At 51.3% G+C, this 22,412-nt stretch overlaps 3 protein-coding genes across 5 annotated transcripts; all 3 read right to left on the bottom strand.

The window, feature by feature from the left end:
- Positions 1-5: 5 nt before the first annotated feature.
- COASY (Coenzyme A synthase) lies at positions 6-4,161 on the bottom strand. 2 transcript variants are annotated; one of them, XM_017643719.3, is made up of 10 exons: positions 4,024-4,161; positions 2,936-3,646; positions 2,129-2,343; positions 1,739-1,870; positions 1,419-1,605; positions 1,270-1,334; positions 1,000-1,084; positions 728-825; positions 491-637; positions 6-394 (listed from the first exon to the last, which is right to left on the bottom strand). In XM_017643719.3, exons 2-10 carry the CDS (start codon positions 3,633-3,635, stop codon positions 335-337), a joined length of 1,689 nt encoding a protein of 562 aa, XP_017499208.1. In that variant the 5' UTR covers positions 3,636-3,646; positions 4,024-4,161; the 3' UTR covers positions 6-334. The 2 variants fall into 2 exon arrangements, with proteins under 2 accessions (XP_017499208.1, XP_017499207.1); XM_017643718.3 differs by having other exon boundaries at positions 1,419-1,608; positions 4,024-4,160.
- Positions 4,162-4,301: 140 nt separating this feature from the next.
- Positions 4,302-10,247, bottom strand: HSD17B1 (hydroxysteroid 17-beta dehydrogenase 1). 2 transcript variants are annotated; one of them, XM_017643757.3, is made up of 7 exons: positions 9,808-10,247; positions 9,539-9,706; positions 9,217-9,396; positions 9,004-9,097; positions 8,356-8,524; positions 8,031-8,266; positions 4,302-6,886 (listed from the first exon to the last, which is right to left on the bottom strand). In XM_017643757.3, the coding sequence occupies exons 1-7, from the start codon at positions 9,902-9,904 to the stop codon at positions 6,661-6,663; spliced, it is 1,170 nt and encodes a 389-aa protein (XP_017499246.3). In that variant the 5' UTR covers positions 9,905-10,247; the 3' UTR covers positions 4,302-6,660. The 2 variants fall into 2 exon arrangements, with proteins under 2 accessions (XP_017499246.3, XP_017499248.3); XM_017643759.3 differs by lacking the exon at positions 4,302-6,886 and having other exon boundaries at positions 7,175-8,266.
- A 178-nt stretch (positions 10,248-10,425) lies between these two features.
- Positions 10,426-16,717, bottom strand: NAGLU (N-acetyl-alpha-glucosaminidase). The gene is made up of 6 exons (XM_017643756.3): positions 16,288-16,717; positions 15,230-15,377; positions 14,316-14,462; positions 14,049-14,134; positions 12,858-13,114; positions 10,426-11,877 (listed from the first exon to the last, which is right to left on the bottom strand). Exons 1-6 carry the CDS (start codon positions 16,671-16,673, stop codon positions 10,667-10,669), a joined length of 2,235 nt encoding a protein of 744 aa, XP_017499245.2. The 5' UTR covers positions 16,674-16,717; the 3' UTR covers positions 10,426-10,666.
- Positions 16,718-22,412: the final 5,695 nt, after the last annotated feature.

Raw genomic sequence — 22,412 nt, 5'->3', positions numbered from 1 at the left:
GGTAGCACCTGGAAACATTCACCTTTAATTCTGTTACAAGTTCTGGTGTTGCCCTGGCCCCAGTCAGCCATAGGTATCACAGGCACCTGTGGGCAAGGGTGCGGACAGGAGCCAAAGGGGCCTGCTCCCCCATGGGCACATCCTCTGTGTTGGCCAAACACCAGCAAGCTGGGTAGGTTTCCTGTGTCCACCAGCCCCAGCGCTGTCCTGCCCAGTTTAGCTCAAAGAGCCCTCTAGGCCCACACTAGGATGAGCAAAAGGCCCGCAATTCTCCTCACCACTGGATCTGTCAGCTCTAGAAGCCAGTCTGGCCCCAGAGAAAACTCGTTGTCAGTCACGGGTCTGATGATGCTTCGGGAATGCGCTTCTGCAGGAGGGCCCAGGCTTTCTCCACCTTTGGGCAGGCCAGAATGTTCAGAGGAAGAGAAATGTTGGGTCAGGGCAGCACTCACTGGAGACTCCCTCCCCACAACCCAGCCTGGGCACCAACCTGGCGCTGAGTAACGTGTGGCTCCCACAAAGTGCTCAGCACCACATGGCTCTGGTCTACAAGCTGCTGTCCACTCATCTGGCTCTGTAATCGACTTCGAGCCGCAGCCTCACTCAGGCCATCCCTCTCCACGATGCGTTGCACAGCCTGGGCATCGATGAGGGATTTATCAGCCCACTGGCTCAGATCACGATGCAGATTACAGTGAAGGTAGGATAGGAGGTAGGGTCCAGATACCTCAGTCTCAGGGATGACAACAGTCCACACCTCATGCACCATGTTCTGCCAGCCGGCTTCAAGCAGCATGGCAGCATCAATCACGCACACATGCTTTCCTGTGGGAAGACCCCAGTCACTGCCAGCAGCACCCTGCCACTTGCTACCAGTCAGAGAGCCACAAAACATAGTCCTAGGGAAAGTGGATAGTCTGGCTTGGGATGGGGAAGCTCCTGGGGTGAGAATCTGCTTAACTGTCCCCCTTGGCCACTCCCATCATCCCTCCCACTCACCCTTAGCCACAGCCTGATCCATCTCCTCTCGAGCCAGCTTTGCGATAACTGGCCACATAATATCTGTGAGTATCTTCAGCTGCTTCTAAGGAGGGGAATAGAGGAAATGGGCAGAGTTTACCTTCCCTCAGGGATGGAGCCAGTCCGAGGGAGGAGGTATTTAGGAACAGATGAGTGGAAATTAGCATTCTAGGCCAGACCAGAGAGGTCCACTGGGTCTCAACCTCTGGTCTAGTAGCAACTGGAGTCCTTGGAGAGGTGTATCTTTACCTTGTTCCCAAACACCCGGCTGCCTAGGACCTTCCTGTTGATAATGCCGTCTTTATGAAGAATATCTGGATGACAGAGACAGAGGACTGGGCAAGGCAGCCAGGCCATCTCCTCACTTCAGGCCACCTCCAGCCCTCCCCACTTATTACCTGTTCCAAAGGCTTCCACAACTGGCTGATAGGCAGGACCGCCTGGGGCATAGGCCCGGTGGCCCAGGTGGTCACTGTCAATGACAAATGCCCCCAGGCTCTTAAGCCGCTGAGCAACTGAGCTCTTCCCGGAGCCACTGATGCCCGTCAGACCAATCACGTAGAGATTTAGGGGGAGCTCTGGCCTCTTCTGGGAGTATATGAGAGAGAACCCCATAGCCATGAGGGTCCTCAGACTCTGCTTGGAACTGAGCTTGCAGTCTCTGCTCCCCAGCATTTCCAGCCCACTTCCAAGCACAGGGGAGGGAGGGCAGGCTTACGTGTGGAGGCCGAAGCAGGCTTCCCAGCATTCGCTGGCGGAAGCTGGAGGAGCTGACTTTGTCCTCTTCATTCTCCTTGTGGCTTGGGTCCTTGAGCAGTTGGATCTTGTGTAAGGCAAGCTCCTCCAGGTCCTGCAGTAAAGGAAGAGGGGTGAGGAGAGGAAGGGAAAAAAGAGGGATAAACACCAACACCCAACCTATCCCCTTATCCTCCCCTACCTACCCAGAGCTTGCCTCAGAGGGCAGGCTGGAAACCAGTTCCTCCTTGCCCCTCTTCACCACCCCGAGGCCTCTCTTCCCTCCTCTGGAGTCATGGTACTTCCAAGGGGCCTCCCCAGTGTCCTTCCCCATCCCCATCCACTCCCTCTGCCAGTCTCCCTCAGGGGTTACATTCTCAAGGCGGAAGCGGTTGACGGCCATCCCCCCACGATAGGTCTCCTCGCTGACCACCAGGAACTCCAGGGAGGGGTCAGAGCCAGCGGGCCCATAGGGGTCCAGCAGGGGGATGATATCAAAAGTCAAGGAGGGCTTGATGTCCACCAGGAACTCACTCAGATGTTCCACACGTTCTGCATAGGGTTGGAGCAGCTCAGGGAGCAACTTGCCTGGGGAAGGAGCCCAGAACAGTGAGATCATTTTCCTAGGAAAAGTGTGGGCCAGTTTGGGGAAGGTGCCCCTAAGCACCCTACCTCGAGAGAGGGGTGGCAGGAAGAAAGGGCTAACCTGGGGGCTATAAGGAGGCAGTAGGTAAGGAACAATAGTTGCTGCAAGGCCTGGCACATGCCCAGAGAACTAGCAGTGCAAGTGGGCCTCAGACTCAGGTGGAGAATTCCAAGAACCACACCATCCACAAGTCCCCTCTTACTGGCACTAGAACCATTTATTTACTCATCCTTTTATTCCCAGGGTCTCAAACTAAGGGTTCACCTGGAGAACTTGTTAAAAGCACAGATCTCTTGGCTCCCCATTTGGGGAATTCTCCTTCACTGGTGACTAGACCACACACTAAGAAAGCTGCACTTACTCATGTAACACAATTTCCTTAGCACCAAGTGAGGGCCAGGCACTATCACATTTGGGAGGGGCGGAAGTAATGGATGGCCCCACACTTTCTTAATTTTGACATGGGATGGAGGATGTTGAGCAAGGAGTTTTGGGGGTCCTCCCCTGCCCTAGTCCAGAGTCTCTCTCACTCACTCTTCAACAGGTCTTTGTCAGCTACTCCCACTACAAGCTGCTCCTGGGCCAAGATGCACGCGACACTGAGCAACACCTTGTGGGCATTGTGCAGGCGGTCAAACGTGCCACCCACAGCCCCACGGTGGTAGCCACGCACTGGCTGTTTTGGAGACCTGGCCACAGGGGAGGCTGGCCTGATGGCGGAGGGTAAGGGGACATCCAGGGGCTCCATGGGCAGCTCTCCAGGCCCACAATCGGGGTATAGCAGCACTGAGGCCAGTTGTGGACAACAGCTGTAACAGCTGGTGGCATAACGCTCTAGCTGTTGCTTGACCGGGTTGTACTGGCTTCCATCCAGGGTCTGGAAGTCAGTTAGCACCACTTCCGGCGGGTGAGCCAGGTTTTGGACCGAGCTGGGCAGGGGTGGGACAAAGGCACTCTTGGCTCGGATATTGGTCAGCAGGATTCTGACATCCAGGTGCCTGTGGACGTTGGCACCAGCGTAGAGGTGCGTGATGAAATCGAGAACCTCAAATGTGGCCTGCACGAGGCTGGACTGGGGCTGAGCTGAGCCTTCCAGACTCATGCCCGGCTGCAGGTGTACATAAAGCGTGTGATTCACCAGCCGGGCCGCCGCGGTCAGGATTGGGGCCAGACGAGGGGCCAGGGTGGCCAGCGGCGTCGTTAACACCAGGAGGCCCGACCGGAATCCGGCCATGCTGCCTAGGCCTGTAGACAGTCAAAACAGAGACGAGTGGTTATGTGGCTGAGGCCAAAGACTGTAGGGGGGGGCCTTGGACCTAAGATTGGGGACCTGGAACAGGGACGGGGTCTCGGTGTGACCGATAGGAACCCGGGGAAGGGGACGGGGCTGGTAACGGCACCTTGGGGCTGTGCTCTAAGCTCCGGTTCTCTCATTTCTCAGACGGTGAATTCGCTAAACTGAATAGAAACCTTGGGAAGGGGATACTGAACGGGAGCCCCCGAGTCATAGGACTGGGGATCCAAAAATCCTGAGCCCTCTTGCTAAGCTGTACCAGGGTCTTCAAGTCACCGGGGAGAGGACTAAAAGGGAACGCTCGGGCTCGGATCGGTCCCCTACTTACTGAGACCTTCGGGCTTTAGTTTCGCGAGCACGGCCGCGGAGGATAACCCGGCTGCAACCCGGAAACACCAACCCCGGAGCTGCTACTCTGAGCTACGGAAACTGAGAATGGCCAAAAGTTTTAACTTCGGTTATGGGCGGGATTCTCGCGAGATTTTAAATGGGGTAGGAGTGCCCTGCCGTTGGGAGGAGGACAGATTTGGAGGCTTGGGAGATGGGAGGAAAAATAAGAATTCTTTTTCCCAGATCTCAACCACACGGGGACGGCACAGGCGGGCGAGATCAAGGCGGGCCTGAAAGCCCATTTCACAGATGCCTTTAAGACCCTGAAAGAAGAGAGATTGACTTCAGCCAGGTCACCCAGGAGACTAATTCATAAATTAGTTGGTTTTCCTTCTTAATAAATTACGGGAACGGAGGTGGTAGGTAACAGGGTAGCACTTAAATTAGGGCTTGGCCTACCCAAAGCCCTCCTGGCGACTTCCTTATCCAATAATCCTCACGTGGAGGGCACAGGACAGTTGTGTGCAAGTCCCCATTTCACAGATAGGAATTGCGGTCCTGTATTTTCCAGGGACAGATAGGTAATGAAAGAGGCCAGGTCCTGTGGCTCACGTGGGATACTCTCCACACCAACCAGAACTTGCCATGCGCCAGGTTGGGAGCAGGGAGTAGGAGCTGCGCGTCTGCTCTGGAGGGCAGCCAGACGATGGAATTGAGGGCGGCCCTCGCGTCTGGAGTTTGCCCTGAAGCTAATGAGTGTGGAAGGGCTGGAATTGGTAGTCTCCAGTGGGAGAAGAAGCCAGGTTGCCATCGGGAAGCATTTCAGGAATACTGTCCACAGGTACCTCAAAAGGGAGGGAAACCAATCTCCAAGATTCCAGTAATGTGCTGTGGTTTATTTTCCCAGACTAAATAAATGCTCACTTTCATAATTATGTGCTTGTTTTCTGTATTCTTAAAGAGGTTTCCCCAGAAGTGTATAAGCCTCTGGCCCCAAAGAACTTGGATCTGCCCTGGGGTCAGGGATGGAAGCGTATAGGTAATAGATACAGAGGCCAGATTTCTTGCAAGAGACTTCTCAAGCTGGATTTTAAAGAGAAGACCCAATTTGAAGAAGCAAACTGCAAAGATGGGAAGGAAATCCTTGAAACAGTCTCAAATCCCTTCACAAAGTCACAGTTAAAAGTGGTTATTGAGAGGATGTGATAACGGGTTGATGGACCTGAGCAATCAGAAGCTCCTCACCCACTCTCCCATCTTTGGAATATGTTCTGTCAGCTGTAACTACACAGCAGGGCCCAGCCTTGAGAGAACAATGTATTGTTGGGACCATTTGAATTGTATACATGTCTGAACCCAGTTAAGGCCTATGTACAAAGATTCTGGCAGGCCAGTGTGGAGATGTACTTGTTTTGTAGCCACCCAGGATAAGCCTCATGGCTAAGTCCCCTTGCTTATTAAAACTGCCCCCTACCAATCTGGAGTGGTTTGCCTCTTTCTTTGGTCTCTCCTTGACTTTTGTTTAAGGGGGTCAGTGTCAGATTTCACCAGAGGGAACTCCCCAGATTGCAAACCAACAGTCTTTTATTCAATAAATGTGTGTGCCTCCCATAATCAGGAATGGTTCTAGGCACAAGGGATCAACCAGGGAACAAAATAAAGTCCCTGTCCTCTTGGAGATTAGACTCCTGTGTCTTGGGATGGAATGGCGAGGGCTATAAATCTAAAACAAAGTCAACAAATAATTTTATAACACATCTAGCGGTGATAAGTGCTATGAAGAAAAATTTTAAAAAGCAAAAGGACTATAGCAGAGGGGAAGGAATGTTGTTTTAGATAGGGTCATCTAGGAAAATAGCAAAGACCTAAAGGAAGAGAAGGAACCAAGAGATCAGGGAAAGTGAACCAGATAGAGGGAACAGCCAATTCAAAGGCCTTGGGGCAGGCCAGCAGGACTGAATCAGATGATAGAGCGTGATTACAGATAAGATCAGAAAGAAGGCAGGGGCCAAATCAGAGAAGGTGTTGGAGGCCTTGGGGAAAAACCTTGTATTTTATCGAGATAGGAACCCACAGGAGGTTTGAACAGAGACATGAAATAATCAGACTTTCAGTTTTAAAAGATCATTCTGTCTGCACTGTGTAAATTTTACTGTTGGTGGGCAAGGGTAGAATCAGGGAAAGTACTTAGGAAGCTCCTGTACTAAACCAGGAGATGACAGCGCATGGACTAGTGATTTCCAAATATACTTTGAAGACTGAAGGTAGAGCGATCAGTATTTACTGATGGATTGGTTGAGGGGTAATAGAAAGACTGGAGTCAAGGATTATTTTAAGAGTTTTGGACTGAGCAACTGGAAGAATGGAGCTGTCATATACTGAAGTGGGGAAGGCTGGGGGAGGAGCAGGCAGGAGGGTTGGAAATCAGGAAGGGGGTTTGGACATATTAATTTTGTTAGACATCAAGTGGAGATGTTGAGTAAGGGGTTGGAGATATTTAAGCCTGGCATTTGTAGGAGACCATGGAGTTGGAGATAGGTGGGAATTTTTGGTGGGGGCTATCAACATATAAATGGTATTTGAAGTCATGAGACTGCATATTATTAAGAGAATAAATGTAAGGAAGAGAGAGGGGTTACACTTTGTCTTTCTCATCATCGCGTCCCCCTGCCCCTAGGGGTGATCTTGTGAGTGCGTGCATATATACACACACACATACACACACATACACACTCTCACACAGAGGTGCAAAGGAACAGCTCTGAACGTAGGTCCCTTGCCTCAGAGATTCATGCCACCTTGGCCCTTCGCCCTTTCTGTGGCCTTCCTGAATGCTGCAGGGACTGCAGATCCATCTGGGCCTGCAGGGCAGGGAGATAGGTAAGGATGGGGTGGCTGAAGCCCTCCTGAACCTTCCCCCAGGAGTAGAAGCGTCAGGCAGTCCAATCGCCCAGAAAGGGCCATTATTTGAGGGTAAGGGCAGGTCAGGATGCAGCACCTCCTACCGCCAAGGTCCCACACAAAGTCTCCAGAACCCCAGTAAGTTCCCTACTATTCCAGGCTCTCTACAGCCAAGCCCCTACCCACTCCAGATGATCCCCCTCTCCCTCCCTTACCCTCCCTCAGTACCATCCCCTCCTGGGGCCTCCTTGCTCCTTTCCACCTCTTACAACCTTCTCACCTAGTCTCCATCTGTTCTCCACTCTCCCCCGCAACCCTACCTCGGAGACTGTGACTCTACAACCCCAACTACTCTTTCAGTGGCTCCTGCCCCTGGTTTCAGGAAGGACAGAACATTGGGCAGACCAGCCAGGCCTGGAGCCTCAGCTAAACCTCCTAGTGAGAAGAGGCTTCTGGGCTGTTGGGGATCTTTCAAACAGAGTTTTGTCTAGGGCAGGGGGCAAGGACAAGAGTGAGTGGGGCTGCCTCCTTTTGACGCACTTAGCCTTGTTTCTTATTTACACATCTGTCTTCTGCATGGGAATACAATTACAAAAGTAATACTACTAATGGTAATAACAGTCGTGTCTGCTATTAAGACCTCTATGGCAGCACTTTCATGCATTCTCTCAATTAATCTTTAATACAATCCATGACATAGGTATTATACCCATTTTACAGATTAAAAGACAGACTCCGGGTAAGAAACTTGCCTGAGGTCCCATGGCTAGAGGCAGCCAAGTCACAACAGACTCTCTCCCCACCCAGTCTAACTTCTTTTGCTGCAGACACCCCTTGGGAATCCAGGGACCACTCTCGTCCCTGCCATGCCCTGTGGTGTACTTGAGGTGTAACCCTGGGGCCCCTTCCTCTTTCTGGGCTTTGGTTTCCTCGTAGTTATAACTGAGGGTGACACGATCTTTCCTGATCACCCACCCGCTGCGTGTGCCACTTGTAGCACAAGGACAGTGCAGCCAGGAGCCCCACTCTATCCCTCAGAATCGCACACCCCCAGGGGCGCAAAGGAGAGCGCGGGACACTGCAGCGAACCAAGCAAGCCTTTACCGAGGGGCGGCAGGAGGAGCACCGAGCTCGGGACCCCCGAGCTCTTCAGCTCCAGCCTCCTCAGGGGTGCCCTCTGGACCCTCAGCGGCCTCGTCGTTGAACACTGTGCGGTGCATGGCGGTGACGTAGCTGCAGCCGCTGGGGTCGTCGAGGCGTAGACGCGACAGGGGCAGGAAGCGCTCTGTGCTGAAGTAGCGCAGGGCGGGCTTCGGGGCGCGCAGCGCGGTGAGGAAGACCTGCGGCGGCGGGAGGAAGCGCGCTGGCAGGGGCCGGGCACCGGGACTCGCCTTCCGCCCCCGCTCCCGGAGCCCCGCGCGGCGCCCACCTCTGTCACCTCCTCCGGGTCCTGGGCCGCTTCCCGGTAGATCCGCTCGCAGTGGCGCTGGTAGCGTCTAAAGAGGTCGCGGGTCTCGGGGTCCGTCGCGTCCAGCGCTCCGCCCTCCAGCTTCTCCTGGAAAGCGGTGCGCACCGGGCCGCACTCGATGATGCTCACGCTGCGGGCCCGAGAGCGGCGAGTGGGCGGGGGCGAGGGCAGAGGCGAGACCTGCCGGGACCCCGAGCGCCGCGGCCGCGCCGGGAAGCGGGTCTGCGCGCGCGCGGCGAGCGCCAAGAATGAACGAGCGCGTTTGAAAAGCGGTTTACCGCCAAAGGAGCGCTCCCACATCCATCAGAGGGTGTGAGAGAATCTGGTGTCAGCCAGCTGGCTGAGCCACTTACAGCTCTGTGACTTTGGGCCAGTTACCTAACCTCTCTGCGTCTGAGGTTCCCAAAAATACCTACGCTTCATCAGCTAGGTGGACAGATGGAATGAGGTCACGCGTGCCAAGTGCCCAGTGCAGTGCCTGGTGCACAACAAATGCGAGCCGCGGTAGGGAGAGGCCAGGGGGAACGTCTGAGAGCAGCTCCAACGAGAGGGTGCTGGCATTCCCAAAGTCAGGGTTCCGAGGGGTCCTGGGGCGGGGCAGTGACTCACTGGACTCCGAAAGGCGGCAGCAGAACAGCCAGACTCTCGCATAGCCCTTCGAGGGCAAACTTGCTGGCGCAGTAAACGGCGTTGAAAGGCAGCCCTTGGAAGGGAGAGGACACTGCTGAGGTGCGTAGGGGAAGAGGTCCGGGGAGAGCCCCAGCCGCCATCCTCCTCAGGCCCCGCTCCTTCCCTACGCCCTGCCCCCTCCCTTACACTCACCCATCAAGCCTCCCACGCTCCCGGTCACTAACACGCGTCCGGAACGGCGGCGCTTCATGTCTGGCAGGAAGGCCTGCAGCGTCCGCACCGTCCCGGCCACGTTCACGTCCAGCAACGAACCCACGGCGTCCGCCCCGTGCACCTCTATCGGCCCGAGCAGGCCCCGGCCCGCGTTACACACTGCGGGGAGAGAGGCCCAACCCCACCTGCCTCAGGCACTGCTCTCCTCCCTGGCTGGCTCCCTAGCGTTCCTTGGGCCTCAGGCCTTGTTCTGGACACAGGGTGCGGAAGGCTTCTGTACATTCGTTGCAGGAAGGCTTACCCAGCACATCCACGCGGCCCTCAGTCACACGTTCCCGGGCAGCGGCTATGGAACCTGCGTCCCTCACGTCCAGCTGCAACGTCTCCAGGGAGCCAGGAGGGCACCTTCGAGACCAGGCTGCCTCCCACAGCAGGCCTTGTGTGTTCAGGTCCCGTAGTGTGGCATATACTGGAGGGAGAGGACGAGGGCCTGAATTCCCTGCTTACCCCTACCTAGGTCACCCTGGACCAGGGGCTACACTTTCTCTCCATCCAGGTCCCCTCATGTACCTTTGAAGCTCTGAGATGGGTCGGACGCCAGCCGCAGGGCCAGGTGCAGGCCGATGCCTGAGGAGCAGCCGGTGATTAGCACCACGGTGCGGTCCATGGGGAGACGTGTGGAGTGAATCCCAGGGAGTGCTAGGCTCTGGTCTCTGGTCTGGATATCACCTGCTTTGCCCCACCCCTGCCCGCTGGGGTCCCCACCCCTTGTTGTGTCTGCTGCACAATCTCAAGGCTGAGCCCTCCTGTAGGTCCCTAGCCTGCTCTCCCAACCCTGTTTAGGTCAAGATAGAAATGAGGCCACTGCTTGGAACATCCTTTCTTTAGTTGCAGGTTGGAGGAAGCTTTGCAAGCAGGAGGTGTGGGCTTCCGTGTTGGGCACTGGGTGTCCCAGACAGATCTTCCCCCGGGTGTGTGTCTGTCCCACATGGACAATTATAATTCCCAAACTTTGCTGCTGTGTGAAAGTAAATGCTTTGGGAGGCATTCTCAGTTCAAAGGCCAGGGATTAATGTTAAAAATGGGGAGGTTGAGGCAAGGGGGGCAGGAAGAACTTGTCCCACACTAGGATCCACACTATAGCACTGGGTCCTCACAGGCACGGTGGCATTGACATTCTGACAGATGCCCAGGTGACACGAGTTTATTATGTTGTATTAAAACAGTACTTTGATCCCAAATTTGGGATGGTGGTGGAAGGCAGCTAGCTCACCTCCCTCCAAACGTCCCATGCCTGATCCCACTGGCAGGTCTTGAATTCCTTCTTCCAGGCCTGAGGCCCTCCTGTGTCACTTGTCTAGCTCCCGGCTCTGGGAACCTGCCTAGGCCTGCAGCTTGGGGAGAACATGGCCCAGGGGTGCTGCATCTGTCACAAGGCACCAGCCACCCACCGGGGGTAATACTTGAGGAAGAGCTTCTTGGCCAGGTCCACCGTGTCACCGTGGGGCTGGCTGGGATACCTCCGCGTGCTGTGGACGAAGGTCTGCCCCACCTGGAAGGCATTCCGCTCGAACTGGTGCTGCTGGAAGGGGATGCCTTGGACCAAGCTCTCAACCAGCATCTTCACAAAGAGCTGCCAGCGGGGAGCGTAGTAGTCGGCCACCAGTCCTGCCAGCTGTTTGTTGGCGTAGTCTAGGATGTTGCCTTCTGGCCCCCACAGGGTCAGCTGGTAGCGGCTATTCTGCTCATAGAAATGGGCCTCAGCCTCACTGACAGCTGCTGCCCGAGCCTGCTCCAGCCAGCTGCCCAGCAGGAAGCGGCTGTCACTAGACAGCACGTTGTCCAGTGTGGGCAGAAGATCGTAGGCCAGGATGCCTGCCACCCTCAACAAGGGAACCAGCTCCTTTTTCAGGTAGGCAGTCCTTGCTTCCTCATAGTACAGGCTGACCAGCTCCTGGGCCGCCTGGCGAGTGAGATCCAGCAGGTCATAGCGGAAGGCTGGGCTGCCGGCCAAGGTGGGAGCAGCTATTAGCAGCAGCCTCCAGGCTTCAAATACATCTGACCGGTTGTACCAGACAGTGGTAAGCATGTGTAAGGATGGCCGCCTAACCAGTGGGCTGCGATTGTGCCCACTGCAGGCCTGGCTGGAGCAGTTGTAGACACTCCTGAGAAGCAGCCTCCATGCTGCCTCTGAGTCTCTGTGGGAGACCCCATACCGCTGGGCTGCAAAGTTGGTCACCCAGGCGCCTAAATCTGCCACTGGGTCCTTCCTCCAGCCTAGCTCAGCCATGAGGGCATAGACCACTTCGTTCTGGCCAATGCCCTCAGGTGCCATGCCTGTGCCTACCATGGTGGAGTTGGGGAAGAGACGGGCAGCCGTGGGGCCTTGGTTCACTGCTTCCAGTGCCCCGAACAGGCCATGGTTACCCCCAAAGTTATGCAGCATGCACCAGATGAAGGGCTGGCCCTGGAAGGAGGCTGTGCGGATGTACACAGGCTGGCTCTCAGCAAACAGGTCCAGAACCAGGAGGCGGCCAAGGGGTACTGCTCCCAGCACAGCCTCCACCTGGACGGGCCCCCAGAACTGTGGCTGGTGCTGGAAGAGCCAGCCTTGGAGCAGCCACACGGCATCAGGGTCCACTGTGGTTTGGGGGGAGGGCACAAAAAAGAGAGCTGATGAGAAGAGAGGGACCCAGTGGAACATTCACCTCATTCTACAGGTGAGGAAACAGAGGTCCACAGACGTGAACTGACTGTATCACGGGACACTCCTTCTGCAAACCCCCCAAACAGCAGGGCATTCCACCGTACGTGCCCTGGGTTCACTCCTCTGCTTCCCACCGGGAGCTCCAGGCCGGTATTGTCAAGCTTTAGGGGAAGTCAGAATTACCTGCAGGGGGTGGGGGTGCAGCAGAGGGACAGTTAAAAGGCAGATTCCTGGGCCCCAGCCCTAGTCACTCTGATTCAGGAGGTCTGGGGCAAGGCTGGGGGTGGCAGCTGAGAATTTGCAGACCTGGCAGGCTCTGGGTCTGGAAACGACCTGGAGCAGTGCTGTTCAAGGAAGCCTGTCCCAATCCGTTCCCTTCCTGGCTGACCAAGAGGCCTCACCACTGAGCTATTTGGGGCTAGGCCTGGCTGCCCTCCACTCCTCCCCTTCAAGGGGCAGGAAGGAGCTCTGGGTTCACCTCTGTGCACGAGGAAGAGCACCTCCCAGCTTTGAGCCCATCCTCTAACCTCTGGGTGCAAAACCTACCTCTGCATGTTAAATTTTTTCAAAAGCCAGCACTTAATGACACTTTACTCTGTGCAGGCAACATTCTACTTATGAGGGAGCCCCATTTTACAGATGGAGCAATTGAGGTGCTGGAAGTGACGTAAACTGTTGCATCACACAGGCAGGAAGTGGCAGTGTGAGGATTTGAGCAGGTTGTCTGGTCCAGAGCTCGCCCCTCAACCAGCGTGGCCGAACGAGATGGTGTATGTGTACAAGTGCTCGGCAAACTGTAAAGTGCTGTGTGTCCCAGCGAGGTATTATCTCAGTCCCTCCTCTCACTCCCACTGACCTCTGCCCCCCCTTCTCCCTGAGGGCGTCCCCTCCCCACCTCCCCTGGGGACTGAACCTGTGATCATGGCCTGGTAGACGGCCGCAGTGGCTGCAGCAAGGTAGGAAGGTTCTGAGGATGGGGGCTGCATCTCATTGAAAGTGTCAGCCCCGTAGATGTGATCCGTGCCAAACTCTTTTGTCAGCTCCCGCAGGAAGAGGCTCCCCATAATGGGGAATAAGGGGTCTTCTGGAGCCAGGAGGAAGGAGCAGGAGTAGGAGCAGTTGAAGTGTCCCCAGCTGTCCATCTGTGTGATATTGACCCGAGGGAACACCCTAGTGGGGGCAGGGGTGACAGTCCAGACATTTACTGGCAGCTGACCCAGTATTCATCTCCAGTCTCACTAATTAATCTTCAGTTCTTGGAACCCATCCTAGTCTCTAATGCCTCTGCACACCCTGGGTCCTGTTCTTCCTCCCTCCCTACTTATCCAGCTGCTTACTCCTTGACATCCTTTGAGTTTCACCTTGTCTGGGAAGCTTCTGCTGTCTCTCCACCACTGACAAACAATCAACACTCATTTTTCAAGATCTGGGCCAGTACGGCCAGGCAGAAGTGACCCTGACGGAGGAGAAGTGGGCCTGCATATATTCCTGCCCATTCTGCTATTCTGTACTCCCCTGCAAACCTATCTCCCACCAGAGGCGGGAACCCAGCACACCCAGAGGCTGGTCTGGTGGCCCCAGACAGCCAAACGCTCACTGATGTATATATGAGGCTCCTGCCACCCAGTTCGGGAGGTGAAGGTGGGTGGCCAAGGAGGCTAGCTGCATGTGCTAAGCACTGTAGGAGTGGCAGGAACTAGGTGCTCATGGGCACGGAGAAGGTGGTGTCCATTGCTGGGGCCCCAGCAAGACTTCCTGAAAGAGGGGAGGTCTCAGCTGGGCCTTGAAGAATTTTCCCAGGAGAGGATGGCTGGGTAGCACAGAGCGGCAGGAAGGACAGAGAACAGTGCACCCCTACTACCACTAATAAGAGCTGCCATTTGCTAAGACCCTGTGCCAAGCCACTTATATTTAACAAGTGAGGAAAATGAGATACAGGGCAGTCATGTAATCTGTCCAAGGTCACAGACTAATCAAAAGCAGAGCCAGGAATCAAGCCCAGGTCTACACCCAGAGCTTCATTTTCCTTTAAATCATGTTTGGCAAGGGAAAATAACTTTCCTCTTTGAGCTGAGTGAGGAATGTGGGGTCAGGGGAACCTCACCTGGTGATAGCCTTGGGGACATGCCCTGCAAATGCAGGCAACACTGGGATCATGCCGAAGGAGCGCATCCGGTCCAGGATCCGATGCTAGGAGGAACACGAGGGGGAGGTGACAAGCATGGCCACCAGAGGTGGGAGGCCCTTAATCCCCTGGGCACTCAGAATCCCCACGGTCCAGGTAAGAGCCCCAAGCCTGGACAAATGCCACCCTTCCTGGGCCCATCACTGTCCAGTACCAATTCTGTCCCATCCCTTCCCATCCTTTTACCTGCAGGTAAAGTTGCTTGAGATGCCAGGAGCGGGGCAGGGGACCACCCCAGGTGTGCAGGTTGCCCATGCGCCCCCAGGCCAGGAAAGCAGGACCAGTGAAATACTCATCAATCTCTGACTGGGTCAGGCCCAAGTTCAGGTACACCTGAGGAGGAGAGCAATCCCCACACATATAAAGACTTTCATCTCCATTTACTGACATCTATTCAACACTCATTCATTTCTTCTTTGTGCTGTCCCCTAGTTAATAAGGTAGAATGCAACCTCTGCCTGCAAGGAGCCCACAGTCCAGGAGAAAGATCTGTGAACAGGTAAGTTGACTAATGTTACCCTGGTCGAATGGATGAAGGGGCTCTCTCCAAAACAGGGAAGGGGCTTAGAAGGCTTCATGGAGCAAGGCTGGCTGGAATAATGGGTGAGGACAGACTGGCAGGGAGCTTGAGGCCCAAGGACAGAAGCGCCCAGGCCGGCAAAGCCTGAAGGCATTGGAACTTCCTGAGCGTGTGAACAGCGGAAGGCCTCCGCCAGATCTGCATTTTGGAAAGGACGCCCTGGTGGAATGTGGAGAGCCAGGAGTCCTGTTCAGCGGCTCTTGGGGGGGGGGGGGCGGGTCCAGGGAAAGGGGGTGAGGGACTGACTGGGGCCATGAGTAAGGATGGAGAAGCAAATCAAGAGCTGCTAATGACATGGCATCCATAGAAGCAGCTGAGTGACTGGATGTGGGTGTTGGGAGAGAGGGGAGCTCTGGTTTCTTGGTGTTTACATTCGGATGCTGGGTTCTAGCCCTCGGGGCGCTCCTTTGTCTGTCTCAGCAATGGAAGCCTGTTTCTGGAGGGCTGAAACCCTTATTTTCTGTGTGCCAGACACTATGTTGATGCGGGGGACGTGGGGACACATGGGGTGGGCACGCACCCGCTGCCAGATGGCCTCTTGGCCGCTCCAGGCCAGCGCCAGGTTGATGCCGTTCAGTGCCATCCAGTCGATCTCCTGCTCCCAGCGGGCCCAGTCCCACCACACGAAGGAGTAGCTTTGTGTGCACACGTTCTGGTAATAACGGTACCTACAGGCAGACACATGAACTGGGGTGTGTCCCTGGGGACAAAGGGGATGTCCCCCACCACTAAGACTCCATCGCCCAGGAAGAGCTCAGAGGATAGCCTGGCCCTGGAACCATCCCGCAGCCCAGATCTAGTCAAGAGGGGAGGTGTTCCAAATGTGGCCTGTTACTGTCTCACTCTGGTATCCACCCCACGTGGAGCTGAGACCTGGGTACTTGAGTTACTTACTGCCCACCCATCTGCCCCCCAGCACTCCTCCAGGGCCCTGTAAGCCCCAGAGATAGCGGGGAGAGCAAATTCCCTTTTCATCCAACTCTCCTAGAGCCCCTACTCTGCACAGTATTTAAGTGCCATATGGCAAAGTTGGTCCTTGTCTTGGAAGTGGTGGGGATCCCTTGCTCCATGACGTAATGGGGAGACAGATGTGTGAACACATCACCTCCATGCAGTGGGGCTGACGCTGGCAACAGAGACCTGTGAGAGGGGTGGGTGTCAACTCCTCAGCATCTTCGAAGAGAGGGCAGGTAAGGAAAGGAATAGCATTCACTGATCACTAATTATGCACCACAAGTTCTACGCCCATCACTGTGCAAATCCTCACAACCAACACTGCCCTGTAGATGTCATTATTTCCATTTTTCAGGTGAGCCAACTGAGGCTCTGAGATACTAGATGACTTGAAGGACACAGGACTTTCAGGGGCAGAGCTGGGATTTGAAGCCAGAGTTGTGCGACTCTTTAAGGCCAGCGACCAGCACTGCTTCTTACTGGTTTCGGTGGCGACCAGGCTAGCGCTGGGGTGGGGCGGGGTCTTCAGCGAGGGATAGGCGCTCCAGGGTGCGAGGCTGGAGGCAGGTGCAGGGGAGCTGCGGGACAGCGTGGGAACCGGTTGGGCGGCCTCCTGCCCAGTACCTGTTGGGCGTGGCCTCGGTCAGCTCCTCCGGCACTGCAGGCAGCGGCTGCGGCAGGCGCAGCTGGGAGCCCGACCAGGCCACGTGGCAGCCGCATAAGTCGCGCAGGTAGCGGTGCAGCCCTGCAGCGGCGGCCACGCCGGTGGAGCCCAGCACCCGCACTGGGGTTCCAGCACCGCCGCCGCTCAGGCGGTAGGTGTCTAGGCCGGACTCGGCTGCCAGGGCGCGCTCCACCGACACCGAGAAGCGGGCCGCTGGTCCGGGCCCCAGCAGCCGAGCCAGCAGCGCCCGCACGGCCGCCGCCTCGCGGGCCTCATCCCGGGCCGTGCCCCCAGCCGAGGCCAAGAGCAGGAAGCCCAGCGCCGCGGCCAGAGCCACAGCCTCCATAGCCCAGCAGTCTCAGACCCGCGAGTAACCAATTCGGACTCGCCAGGGGGCGGGACGGCCAATCAGCTACGGGCCTCAGGCCACGTGGATTACAAGGCGCAGCACCGGCCCGCGGCAGGAGACCCGTCTTCCGGGTCCCAGACCAGCGCCTGTGAGGTTGTCTTCTGACCACACGTGGTGCGGAGCGCGTGACTCAATTAACATAAAAAGTCCTGGGCTGGTTGGGATCTGCCATCCTCTACCCGCGCCTTCAGCAACGTGCTTTAAGATGCAAATCACTTTCCGTCCGTCCAATAATAAATAATTATTTGGAGTTTATTTTGTACCAGACACGGCTACCCTAATCTAGGGGACACCTAGAAATTAAGTACTTATATATTTATATTATAGTTGTGATGCGGTGAAGAAACAGAAGGGCACCCAGCCTAACGCTTCTAAAAGAAGTGACGTTTAATCTGAATAAAAGAGGGAAGGGAGAGCGTCTAGGCAGAGAAAATGATTATAGGAAGACCCCAGAAGCATAAAGAGCTGGCATAATTTGAGGAACTATTAGACGTTAAAAAGAAAGGCTCGACATTGTGTCACTGCTGCTGGGCCAAGTAACCAAACCAGGGCTTAATACCTAACCAATTGGGAGTTTCAACCTCTCCAGGATATGTAGTCAATCAGGAATTCCCTGACCAGCATCCATAAGGTAATGCCACATTTGCCTTCTCCATGAGCTAATCCATTTAGATCTTATCCTTGCTTCCTCTTGCACACATAAATAGCATAGGAATGTGTATAGCATGACCCTTTTTAAAAAATTAAGGTATCATTGATAAACAATCTTACGAAGGTTTCACATGAGCAACATTGTGTTTACTACATTCACCCATATTATCAAGTCCCCCCCCCAACCGCATTGCAGTCACTGTCCATCAGTGTAGTAAGATGCTAGAATCATTACTTGTCTTCTCTGTGCCATACTGCCTTCCCGTGACCCCCCCCCTACATTATGTGTGTTAATCATAACGCCCTTTAATCCCCTTCTCTCTCCCTCCCTCCCCACATCCCATCCCCATCCACTTCCCTTTGGTAACCTCTACTCTCTTCTTGGAGTCTGTGAGTTTGCTGCTGTTTTGCTCCTTCAGTTTTGCTTTGTTCTTATACTCCACAAATGAGTGAAATCATTTGGTACTTGTCTTTCTCCACCTGGCTTATTTCACTGAGCATAATGCTCTCTAGCTCCATCCATGTTGTTGCAAATGATAAGACTTGTTTTCTTCTTATGGCTGAATAATATTCCATTGTGTATATGTACCACATCTTCTTTATCCATTCATCTATTGATGGACACTTAGGCTGCTTCCATATCTTGGCTATTGTAAATAGTGCTGCAATAAACATAGGGGTGCATATGTCTTTTTGAATCTGAGAACTTGTTTTCTTTCAGTAAATTCCTAGGAGTGGAATTCCTGGGTCAAATGGTATTTCTATTTTTAGTTTTCTGAGGAACCTCCATATTGCTTTCCACAAAATTCCAGAATAGCTTTATTCTAAGTTTCATTGCAAAAAAAACTAATGAGAAATTAAAGATATGAGGTACTTAAACACTGTAAAACTGAAGTAATTTACATTCCCACCAACAGGGTAGGAGGGTTCCCCTTTCTCCACATCCTGGCCAGCATTTGTTGTTCCATGTCTCTTGGATGTTGGCTGGCATGATCCTTTAGGACACTAACTAGATGTGTCCATGCCATCCTGCTTAAAGTCTTAATAAATGTAACCTCTTTCCTGCCTGTACACCTTACTGTAGGGAAAGTATTTAAGATGTCTCCAAAAGGGACTTTAGAGCAGTTTATCAGAACACACTGATGGGCTGCTCTCGGGCCATGGTCTTCAGTAAGACTACAAATGAACTCTTTCTTAAACATAACTGTTATGCTGATTTCAGTTGACACTTTGGCAGCCACAAAGGGACCCAGAACAGACTGCCTGAGATCTCCTGGAACTATGTGTAGACCCAGTAACCTTGGTATCAGTGGGGCCCATTGAGCCCACCCAGTTCCCCAGAGTTCCAGCTGTGGTAGGGTGAGTCTTTCCTGGGTCTTGAACCTCCCTCTTTGGTTGAGGATCCTTGAATTTATCCATTAACTGTTTACACTCTGAGTGCTAAGTGTCTCCTCTGCTAAGTGACAGGGAAGGGAATTTCAAAGTCTCAGTTGAAATAAAGTAAGAGGAAAGCCTCAGTTATAAGACACTGGGAGGGATGGACAGTGAATGTAATGGGGTATGTGGTAGGGACTTGTTAATGGGGAGAGTCTAGTAACTATGTTGCTCATGTAATTGTGCATTAATGATACAAAAAAAAGAATCATAAGAAGTTACCCAAATAGGATTATAAAAAAATTTTTTTAAAGATACTGGGAAGAAGAAGAAGAAAAAAAAGCTAGTAGAGGAAAAATTGGTCAGAGTTTTCCTGACTCAATTTCTTTATTAAGAAAGTTCAGCAAAACAAACCCCAAAGTGAATGAGTGTGAGTGCTCTCTGGTGCTAAAGACAAGGGACACTGGCTCCCTCCCTCTGCCATTCTTGGTGGTGTCAGAAGTATAATCTCCACGCAGCATGTTCGACCACAGAGAATTCCACTCAATAAAGTTAACTACGCACACATGAGGACGGGTCCTCCAGGCTCTGAGCCCCATGGCAGTTTCAGACTGCCAGTGGAAAAATCAAGACTCGAAAGAGAGCGTTTCATGGCCTTTGAGAAGTGACACTTGGAAAATCACTACAGTTCTGACCCACCATACCTAAACCATAGTTTTGTTTTACTGAACCAAAATGGGAAAACAGACTTAAAAACAAAAAAATCTCGTGGCACCAAACAACCCGCCTCCAGCTAGTTGTCCAAGGATTTGTAGAGCTTATACTTGTCAGTGGCTCCCTAACTGGAAGAATTTACTAAAGGAGATCTTGATCTGAAGTGGCCAAAATGGAGCTAATGGTCTTGAAATGGACCATTTCAAGCTAATGGTCTTGCATTCACAATTAGAGAAAGTTGGCTACAAGTCTGAACCACCTGAATGGGATGTATTTATTGATTGGTATTTAGAAATAGCCAAGGGGAAATCATCTTTAAATCTTAAGAAGTCAAGTGCACCACCTTCCAGCTCTAAAAAACTATGGTTCTGGAAGCTATGAGTATCTAGTAAAAATTGCAAATCTTACTAAGTTTGTTTGTGTTCTGAGAACTTGGTTTAATAACTGTCAGGATGGGGACCCTATGATAAGCAGCTGGGGTCCTACCAAACTGCTGCCAATCCGGAATAGCTATGGGCATTATAAGAAACATTCCAAATAGATAAAATCATTAAAGAAGGAACTTAAAAGCAAAATCTTCAAAACTTCAGAATAGCTTTATTCTAAGTTTCATTGCAAAAAAAACCTAGTAAGAAATTAAAGATATGAGGTACTTAAACAAAAAACTAAAACTGAGTAACTCCAGCTGCTGCGTTGGTCCCTTAACAGCCAGGGGGAATCTGGGGAAGGGTTCCTAGAAATACCTGCAGAAACCTGCAAGAAGTGGAAATTCTTAGCAGAAGCAGCTTTCCTGAAACTGTCTGTAATGTCCAATCGAGGATGGGAAACAAAATTTCACATTGTATCTTCCTTTCCAAATACAGAATCATTATGTCTCAGGAATAGCTAGGCTAGTGCCTTCTTGCTTACATTGTTTTACATCCTAAAATCTGGCTTTGGCTTTCTGCTTGCATGGAACATGGAGGTTATTAGTTCTTTTCTTTAACTGTCTTTGGGAGTGACTCTGGATTTGGGGAAGGTGCTATCCTTCTTCGGATCCTCTTTGATGATCCCTCTTACATCCAAGAGGTATCATTCAATATTTAATGTTTGTCCTGGCTTAAAACTGACAAGATACGTAAAGGAAATTTTAGTAGCTCTCCAGTGAAAAGAAAAATTGGTCAGATTGGAAGCTGGTATGTAGAACCTCATAGGAATGTTTAAGGTATTTTGCCTTACGGTGAAATTAGAACTGTGTACCCAGAGGGAGAGAAGCAAACTGAAGATAATGTAGGTGGATAAAGCTATGATGTCATTTGAGTTACAACCCAACTGAGTTGAGAGCAACTGTAAAAAAATATTTTTTTTTACAAATTTTTGCAAAACCAAAAATGTAAGTGTAGAAACAAGTTAAATTCCATCTATAACTCTTATCTAGATTATCCTCAATTCCTAAGACTGAAGAGGAAAGAAAAAATGAAAAGGAGGCTTTTTAAAAAACACAAACATGTATAGAAGCATCTTTGCCCAGAATTAGGCACAGCTTTCACAAAGGTGCTTGTCCAGGACCAAATAATAAGATATAAACCTTAAGTATCTTCTCCACAAATAGGAGTAGAAAAAGCTTTAGCCATCTGAGTGAAAACCCTAACTTATTTCACTTCCCAGAAAAGTTTGGATCCAGTTGTTCCTTTCACTAGTAAATTTCACATTATCATTCCTGTCCCATGGCTCAAAGATTTTTAACAATAAGTATGAAATCTCTGATTGCATCTATTATTATGTCTATGTGTTGCAGATATATGGATTTTTTTTTCCCTACCTCCGGACTGTATTGGTATCGTTAATTTGTAAAGAGCTCTATTTAATTGGTTTAAAAATAAGTGATTAAGCACTTCCAAATCTCATAAATAGTAACTAACCCAAATGCTTTTAAGTTTATGTGATCTATAACAAGTTCCAATATTAAAGCTAATTGTTTAATAAAAACAGACATATCTTTAGTTATTAACATTATGGATACTTTAGTTTTACCTAGGTTCACTAAGAATAAGTTCATGTTATCTCTTTTAACAAAACCTGTCAATAATTTGGTATGATAAAAACGTTTACTTAAAAATAGCTTCCAAAATCTTTTGATAACCTGAAACCTTAAAGTTTCACTAAGTTAAATTAAATGATAGGAAGCCATTGAATATCTAGATCATTTCCAAATAAGATAAAATGCTGAAACATTAATTGCTAAACAAGTCTAAGTTTACCTACTTTAATCTCATTACAGAGAAACTAAAGATATATTTGGGTCTGTCAGTAAACTTGTTTGAACTTTATTGAAAGATTGTACTATGAAGAAGTGAATATTTCTAAAAATTATGAAATGTATTCATAAATTTGCCAGTCTAAGGAATACCAGTGTAACAAACAGTTCACAATTGCTAATTGCTTAATTTTCCCCAGAAATAAAGGTTTCTAGAAGCTAACAGTTCTAATAAGTGTAATTAAAGTCAATTGAAATAATGAGGAAAATGTCACCATGCAAGAAAAGCAGAATGTGTGCTTTGGGTAAAACAAGGTATGAGGAATGGAAGTGCATTTTATTGAAGGAAAAGAAGTAATTTTGTCCTAAAGTAAAGGTGGTTATTTAATGAGGGTAAACCTAGGAGAAAATCTGAAGGTAAAAAAAAAGTTGTAGAAGGTTTGTGAAAAGGAATCTTGAGAAAAATATCTTAATGTGTGATCAAGCTGGCTAAGATTAAAATGAATTTACTTTAAAATGATTTTATTAATATCAAAACGTAAGCTGGTACAAAATTAAAATTTAGTTTTTCTCTATTAAAAGACAAAGTTGACCTCCTCTTCATAATAAGAGATTGTGAAGGGTTTCTCTCTGTTCTTAAGGTCATTGCCTAGAAGACAGAATTCTGTGTTTTATCAAGTTTCCTGTACTTCATAATATCT

Source organism: Manis javanica, chromosome 4, assembly GCF_040802235.1.
Source record: "Manis javanica isolate MJ-LG chromosome 4, MJ_LKY, whole genome shotgun sequence".
Lineage (NCBI taxonomy): Eukaryota > Metazoa > Chordata > Mammalia > Pholidota > Manidae > Manis > Manis javanica.
The sequence above is the reverse complement of the archived record's forward strand: the minus strand, read 5'-3'. Positions and strand labels throughout refer to the sequence as shown.

Bases quoted from the DNA above. Each gene is read 5' to 3' on its own strand.
- NAGLU (XM_017643756.3), bottom strand. From the start codon at position 16,673: ATGGAGGCTGTGGCTCTGGCCGCGGCGCTGGGCTTCCTGCTCTTGGCC. The intron at 14,463-15,229 runs GTGCGTGCCCAC...TCTCCTCCTCAG, and splicing joins AAGAGGCCATCTGGCAGCGG to GTGTACCTGAACTTGGGCCT. The intron at 13,115-14,048 runs GTGAGGTTCCCC...TGCCCCCACTAG, and splicing joins GTCCCCAAGGCTATCACCAG to GGTGTTCCCTCGGGTCAATA.
- HSD17B1 (XM_017643757.3), bottom strand. From the start codon at position 9,904: ATGGACCGCACCGTGGTGCTAATCACCGGCTGCTCCTCAGGCATCGGC. The intron at 9,707-9,807 runs GTACATGAGGGG...CTCTCCCTCCAG, and splicing joins CCCATCTCAGAGCTTCAAAG to TATATGCCACACTACGGGAC. The intron at 6,887-8,030 runs GTAAAGGCTTGC...CCTGCCCTGCAG, and splicing joins GCTCCTCCTGCCGCCCCTCG to GCCCAGATGGATCTGCAGTC.
- COASY (XM_017643718.3), bottom strand. From the start codon at position 3,635: ATGGCCGGATTCCGGTCGGGCCTCCTGGTGTTAACGACGCCGCTGGCC. The intron at 2,344-2,935 runs GTGAGTGAGAGA...CTCCTTCCCCAG, and splicing joins TGACAAAGACCTGTTGAAGA to GCAAGTTGCTCCCTGAGCTG. The intron at 1,335-1,418 runs GTAATAAGTGGG...TCTGTCATCCAG, and splicing joins TGTGGAAGCCTTTGGAACAG to ATATTCTTCATAAAGACGGC.